The sequence below is a fragment of the Rhagoletis pomonella genome, unplaced genomic scaffold, assembly GCF_013731165.1.
Source record: "Rhagoletis pomonella isolate Grant_MI unplaced genomic scaffold, Rhpom_1.0 Rhpom_scaffold_07049, whole genome shotgun sequence".
Taxonomy (NCBI): Eukaryota; Metazoa; Arthropoda; class Insecta; order Diptera; family Tephritidae; genus Rhagoletis; species Rhagoletis pomonella.
In genome coordinates, this window is record NW_023465579.1 from 874 (window position 1) to 8,566 (window position 7,693).

Here is a 7,693-nt window from a genome sequence, read left to right on the forward strand (position 1 = left end):
TGTGTATAATGATCGAAGATGGAATTTCGTATATAATTTTTTAATGTTTTATTTGTTTTACTGTCTCAATATTTATTATTAGTGGTATTCATCTAAACCGATAACTATCAAGCAGATATTCTTATAAATTTAAGCATTATGCTACATAAAAGCCCCATACCCTCTTCGTTCACACTTGCAACAAAAACCGTGTTTTCTTTGGTTATCGAGCTCAGTATCACTAATTTTATACTACTAGCAGTATGATTAAGAAATGAGATAATGCCCATTAAAATAAATATTTAACTTAAAGGCGATTTATTTGAAGTAAGTTAAAAAGAAACTTTGTGTATGAATTCATTCGTCAGTGCCACCATACTACTGTGCAGCCAAGTTATCAGTGAAACTAAACAAACAGAACAGATCATAAATTTGACCAGATCTCTATCAGGATCATATCGTTGTTGTATTTGCGTGCAAAACTTTTATGCGAATCCCGATTATTTCCCAAGAAAACACAGCTAGAGCAGTGACAGAGTGGCGTTGGCTTCAGTTTATCATGTTTCCTCAGTTAAATCGCTGCAGAAATTTATCAGAAATGTGTAAACGAGTTTCCATACAAATTTTCAGTTAATTTATAAAAGTTGTGTTCCAGATGCTTCACGAATTGCAGGTTTTTACGGAAAGTAGACCCCGTTCGCCACCTTCCATAAGGTTTATGACCCTATTATGTATGGTGACTGGGGTCTAGTTGCTGGTCTAGTAGCCATGGCTAGTAGTATCGCAATTTGTATTATGTATAGCGATTAATCTGAGTATACAGAAAAGCGCAGAAAATATCCGAATTTACTTTTTTGACATGAACTTTTCCAAGTAATTGACAACTTTGCTCCAATGTGTTGAACGATTTATGCGAACAAATAACAAAATCGTTGTAACAAAACCATGCGTAAAGTTTATACGGTTTATTATGTGTATAGAACGAATAGTCAGCAATACTTATTTTGGCACCGCATAATCTACCAAACTAGTCTATATTTTCTCATTTGGCCAGTAAAATATAATCAACTGATCAGGCAATAAAGATTGATTGACTGACTGCACTTTCGTAGAGCACTGTTTAATCTGTTCCGCCTATAAAATAGATTTTTTTTCCTAATCTGAAAAATTTCCAACAAGGAATTTCGATTTGTGGTACAAGTAATCTATAAAGATATACCTATTACCAAATGAATATGAAAGTGTAGGTAATTTTAATGTCATTCGAATTCATTCGAACGAATTCCCATGTCCAAATTAATATTAAATAATTTTCATCTTCTTTATGCTCATAAAAAAAAATACTTTCTTCTTTTATTGCAGTTCGCTCTTTTGGAACCGAAGACCGGGAGACTCAGTTTCAGATTGCACCACAAAGCCAAATCTATGACTACATTCTTTTCCGCGGTTCTGATATCAAAGACATTAGAGTCGTTAACAACAGCCTTCCCCATCCCAATGACCCGGCTATAATGCAAGTACAGCTACAAAATGGTCAGCATATGATGCCACATTTTCCCATGCCCAATATGAACCCACCGCATGCACCACCGATGAGTGCAGTTGGAGGTTATGGTAATCCTTTCGGTATTGGCGCACTGGGCATTGGTGGAGCTGGCGGTGGAGCACCTTCGCTAGCTCCTGGCACTGGCGCACCTGGGCCATACATGCTGGGTGGAGGTAACCAGCAGCAACAACAACCACCGCAGCAACCGCCCCAGCCACCACAGCAGCAACAACAGCAACAATCGAAATCCCAGCAGCAACAGAAACAACCAAGTGAGTTACTTCCCAGCAACAGCAACAACAGCAATCTGACCCATCTTCAGCAACAAGATCAAATGCAGGAACCACCACAACAGCAGCAACAATCAGTGCATAATAAAACAATTGCATCCACTATACCGTCGAATCAAACCCAGTTGCAACAGCAGCAGCATAATGATTCTAATACTTCAGTCCACTTAAATATAACGCCAACGTCGAATACTTTAAATCTAGGAGCGATTGGTAGTGTTGCTAGTATGATTGGTAGTAATGGTAATAGCGGCATCATCGGTGGTAGTCGCATGGCTAGCGGCGGTATCGGCCTGATTGGCGGTTTACTTGGTAGTGGTGGAGGTACTTCTGCTGGAAGCAACAGTACAATTTTAGGTGCAGCTAACAAAGCGAAGAAAATATTACCTCAAACGGCACTTAACGAACCCAAAGATCAAGGTGTGATGGTAACGCCGCTCCTGTTTTGGAGAACATGTGATTTGTGCGATTTTTTTTCGGTTGTTTTTGGTTTAGTTTGATCCTTTTTATTTTAATTTTCCACAATTTTGTGCTATTAATTCCACTCATCACATAGCATTGTATATTTTGAAATTGAAATATCAAATATCGCTATATAGTTTGGAATTTACTTGTCGAAGATTTTACTGAAGAATGTAATTTTTCATATTAGCAAAAACCGGAGGTCTAGAAAAAACTTCTATTTTCCATTTGTTTTCAAACTGTCATAACAAAGTCTCCTTGATTTAAAGTATGCGGTCTTTGGAATCATTTGGCAAGCTCCAAATACGACGTCTGTTTGTTGAATAAAAAGCTTTGTATTGGTACAAGTCTTTATACATATTCAACTTTCATGGAGTTTAAGACTCACTATTATTTGAAATACATACATACATAAGTACCTGAAATATTCCTTTTTCTTATGCTATACTCTGAAAATTCAGATGATGAAAGAAACTTGAAAGAAGAGTAGTAGTGAACAAGTCTTTAAACTTGTGATTTAACTAGTCATTATTAGTACGACACAGCTCGTTTAGTTACATTTTTGAAAATAGCTTGTAGTTCATCAAACGCGATGTTGAATATAGTCCCAAACATGCTGCTTTCCTGCACTGTGGTATGCTTCAATCGAGATATTCTTTGCACATTGTTTTTAACTTAGATACATCTTTTTAATGATGATTTTTTATACTTTTATTTTTCTATATCTCACAGCACAGGAATTGTATAATATTTATTTTGATTTATAGTAAAATGTAAAATTAATAAATAACTTTTTTTTTAGACACGATTGCCGGCGCATCACGCTCAACGACGCCAATGAGCCATGTTTCGCTGAAAAGTGATTCGTCTGTACCCAATATGCTTGCTAATCCCAAGAAAAAACCGGCTCCTCAGAATAAGAATAGTGGACATGGTGGCAGCTCACACGATGCAGACAACAAGCGACAAAATCACCAACAGCGCGGTGGCAACAATAATCAACGCAACAATAACAGTGACTTCCATGAAAAGTACCGTGTTCGACACGATTCTGGTGGCTATAGCTATCGGCATCATGAAATGAGTGGTGGCAACAATTATGGCAACCAACGTAATAACCATCAACGCGGGGGTGGTGGCGGTGGCGGTGGCGGCGGTCAAAACCATGCTTGGACCATGCACCGCGGCAACCCTAACAATGGTAACAACATGATGGTCCGCAATCGGGGTGGCGGACGTGGTCGCATGCAAAATCAAGTGAGTATAAAATTTATTCATAGTTGATACCTCGCCTGTTTTGAAAGTGTTCGTTTGTAACTTCAGAAAACAGTAGCTTAAGAGCTTAATGCTTATTACTTTATAACATTTTAGAAAGCTATTTTTAAACATTTCGTTCGTTTGCTTTCAGGGCTATCGACCAATGGGCGGTCCCGGTGGTAATCAAAATAAACCACGGAATCCGAAGAACACAATTAAATTCTTACAAGATTTCGACTTTGAACAGGCCAATGTTAAATTCGAAGAGCTACGTTCCCAACTGTCCAAACTCAAGGTGGGCGAAGAACCCAAAACCGAGCAGGTATTCATTCCTTTTATTTTGCTTATTTCGCTTATTTTTATTTTTACAAATTAGTTTATTTTGAATTTTTAATAATATAGTTTTTTTTCTCATTGATATACATATGTATATAAGTATGTATGCCCCTGAGTGTTTTCAATTCATGCTAATAGATCTGTGTGATCTTGATATACAAATCATTGATTTATGCTATTGCTTCTTATGTCCATATTTTTTATGATAGTAATGTTGATTTTGTTTGTCTGTTCCGTGTTAAAATTTTGAAATAAAACCACGAGTTCTGTTTCACAGATGAATGGCGAAACAGATAAAAAGGACGATTCCGGCAACGAGACTGGTGCCGGAGAGCATGAACCGGAAGAGGAAGAAATCACTGTTGGATACGATAAGACAAAGTCCTTCTTTGATAATATTTCATGCGAGGCAGCACAGGATCGTAGCAAGAACAAGAAGAATGACTGGCGTCATGAACGCAAATTGAATAGTGAAACATTTGGGGTCTCATCGACAAGACGCGGCGGGTAAGAAACTGGAGTTTAAAAAAAATAAGCTTATTATAAACTTTAAATAAACTTCCTTAACCTTACCTTTTCTTCTTTGTGTATCATTTAGCTATCGTGGACGTGGCAACTATTACAATCGTAATATGGGCTCTTATGGTGGCGGTTATAATCGGAATTATCGTGGTGGCAACCTTTATCGTAACCGTGTCAGAAATGCAAATGCCGCATCTAGCAATGCGAATGGCGGCACTTCTAATACTAATACCGGTAATCCCGGTGCATCTAATAACATTAACAATGGTGCCAACACAGCTTCAGCACTGAAAAACTCGGTGCCACAACCACAGCCATCATTTTCAGCGACTGTTTCAACGCCAAATGCCACGAAATCGACAACTGTGGAAAATAGCAACACACCTCAGCCAACAGCAACTGGTGGAGTTGGTAAGTTGTGTCATTTAATTTAACAATTAAAATAAAACAAATGACAGTGTCGAGTCCTCAGTGTGGTAAAAGGAACCTATGCAAAAAAACCATTATAATGCGGCCATTTAATGTTGTTTTTGTTATAACATCATACAAGTTCTCCAAACAGTTTTTGCGGAGTGTTACTGGACTAACAGTCCTTGGCCAGATATAAATCTGGGTCGTTCCGGTTACGTAGACCCGACTGTCGTGGAAACGCCATTTTTTTGTTTAGCTTTATTTGATCGCAGGCGACCAGTTTTATATCTCATTAAAGAAATGTAACTAAAATGTACATAACTTTCTTTTTTTTGCAGGCCAATAATGATTACAATTCTGAGAAACTAACAAGAAGGCATTAATAAATACAATAATAGCACCAGAAGCCACAAGAAATCAACAAATATCAAATATATCAAACACAGTACACAAATGAAAACATCATTAAAAAGGTTTATAAGCATCATCAATGGCAAAGTAAAATAAAATAAGGAAGAAATATTTTAAAATTTTTTGCTGACGTCCTACGCTCCCAATGAGAACAGACAAACGAAATCAAAATTTACTTTACAAAATATTTCTTCCAAGAACTCGGGATGCATGCTAAGATGTTTATTGCTGAGCATCAACATTAAATTTTTCGGACCAATTTGAGCGAAAAAGGGGCGCCAGCAATACACGATTAATATTTGTAATGATGATTAAGTACATACAGAAGAAAAAGCAAACCATTAATAATACAACGGAGAAACATTCAATGATGATAGTATAGTTAGTTTCATTAAATATGAAACAACTAAGTCCAATCGAACGAAAGGCAACAAAAGTAATAAAAAAAAAATATTAAAAGAAATGAAAGAATTTGTATGTTATAAAAATGAAATGAAATTGATTTTTAAGAAGGAAAACAACTTTAAATGAATATAAGAATGTACTGCTCTAAAGAAAGAAAGAATTGCTTATCATAGTGAAGTTAATGGATGTAATTACACGAAAAGGAAGAGCGAAAGTAAAGGCAGATCGAAAATGGTGGTGGTATGCTTTCCGACACGAAGCATACGATTAAGAAAGCATTTACAAACATTAAAACAAAAAGGAAATAAAATTAGAAATATAAATACGTCTTTTATGCTGAATCCTTAATTAAAAGCAAAAAAAAACATACAAAAAGAAAAAAAAAACCATTAAATTTATAGATTAAATAAAAAAGTAATTTTAAAATTATGCAGAGGATGAGAGTGAGCCAATTAAGAGGAGTATAAATTTATAAAACTATTAAAGAACATCAGGTTAATACAACAGTTATAATGTCGATACCATACTAAGTACTCGTACACATACTTGTAAGTTGACTGGCCTATAATACTGAATTAATTCATTCAGAGTAAAAAATTAATGAAAGGGAACAACCTTTTTAAAGCGCACACATACACCCATACATATGCGAAAAGCAAAACGGCATCGAATATATATGGCTGACGGCGACATTATCAACTGTGGTAAATTAAGGCGGAACTGAGTTTTAGGAATACAGCTTAAAGCATAGCGGATAGCAGCAGCAGCGCAAGAGACCATAGAGATGGAAGGAATGTAAAATTCTAAGAATTTTATACCAGAAATCAATACAACTTAAATTTTTCAACTCTACAACTACCATTATTGTTTTATTTTTAAGAGTTAAAATATTTTAAAACATTTACTATTAAATTGAAAAGCTGTAAAGCTACACGTTTGTTAATCATAGCACACAAACACATCTATTAAAATTGAAAATGACGTAACTATGCGCATGCGCATATAAATAGATGCAGTTAGGTGCTGTAGCATACGGTTTGCAATTTCAGATGTATTGGAAGTTGTTATTTGAAAGTTTTCCTTTGCAATAGCACGTCGAATAGTTGACGTAAACACCCCTGATATCCCACAAAATATGGTTGATAAAAATGCAAATGTAAAGAAAGTTTCATTGCAGGTAGATTAAAATGAAAAATTTAAAGTTTTTTTTTCATGGATCGCAGGCATGGCTAGCATTGTTGTAAGTGATTAAAACAAATGAACTCTTGTTATGTGTTAAAACACGCTACTACGAAATCCGGTTAATTCCTGTTATATGCTAATACACCTACAATCTTGGAGGGTATTTGTCGATTATCGGGAAAATTGTGGATAAGAAATGGCGCGCTAATAAATGATTCTCCAGAGTTGATGTATGTATATTTAAAATGTAGCTTATAGTGCGTTTAAACTCGCGCGCTCACAGAGTGTAGCCACATCCATCCAATCATTACATGACCACCATCAATTCACAAACACACTCTAAACAAATATAGATTATGGGCGGTATTATCACTTGTGAAGCGAATGAATTTGGCGAAGCGAACGGTTTGACGAAGCGAATGGATTGAAGGACGCAACTTAAATATGCATTAAGAGTGTTCGCTTTTACCAGCTTGTGCAAGTTCTTTGCATCTCGGAACACTTTTTATACCTTCTCTGCCTTTTAATTCGCTTCGCCAAAATCATTCGCTTCGCAAGTGATAATACCACCCTATATTTAACGACAGTGGTATGGAAATAGGACAGAAATCTATATTGTACTACATTAAAAAAATATATATTTTATGTAAATGTGCTCACTCTCACTAAATACATACATGCATACATACATATTAAATATACATTAACAAATAAAATGGGTAGCAATCAATGGTGTATGTAGCCCATTGTCGGGGTTTGCACTTTTACGGCGCGATTAATACAAATACAAGGTACACTCACACAAATATGTATTTGAATTTAAATGTATGTAGCATAAATTCGAGATGAAAAAAGATCAATAAAAATCACTGCAAGTAAAGTAAATTATCTG

The 7,693-nt window shown here is 35.7% G+C and overlaps 1 protein-coding gene across 1 annotated transcript; it reads left to right on the plus strand.

Annotated features, from left to right (window-relative positions):
- Positions 1–1,341: 1,341 nt before the first annotated feature.
- Positions 1,342–7,693, plus strand: LOC118755689 (protein LSM14 homolog A-like; the record flags this gene model as incomplete). The annotated part of the gene is made up of 6 exons (XM_036490514.1): positions 1,342–2,235; positions 3,080–3,534; positions 3,686–3,856; positions 4,148–4,377; positions 4,469–4,803; positions 5,142–7,693. Coding segments are annotated over 6 exons (2,093 nt in total), but the record flags the coding sequence as incomplete, so codon positions are not given.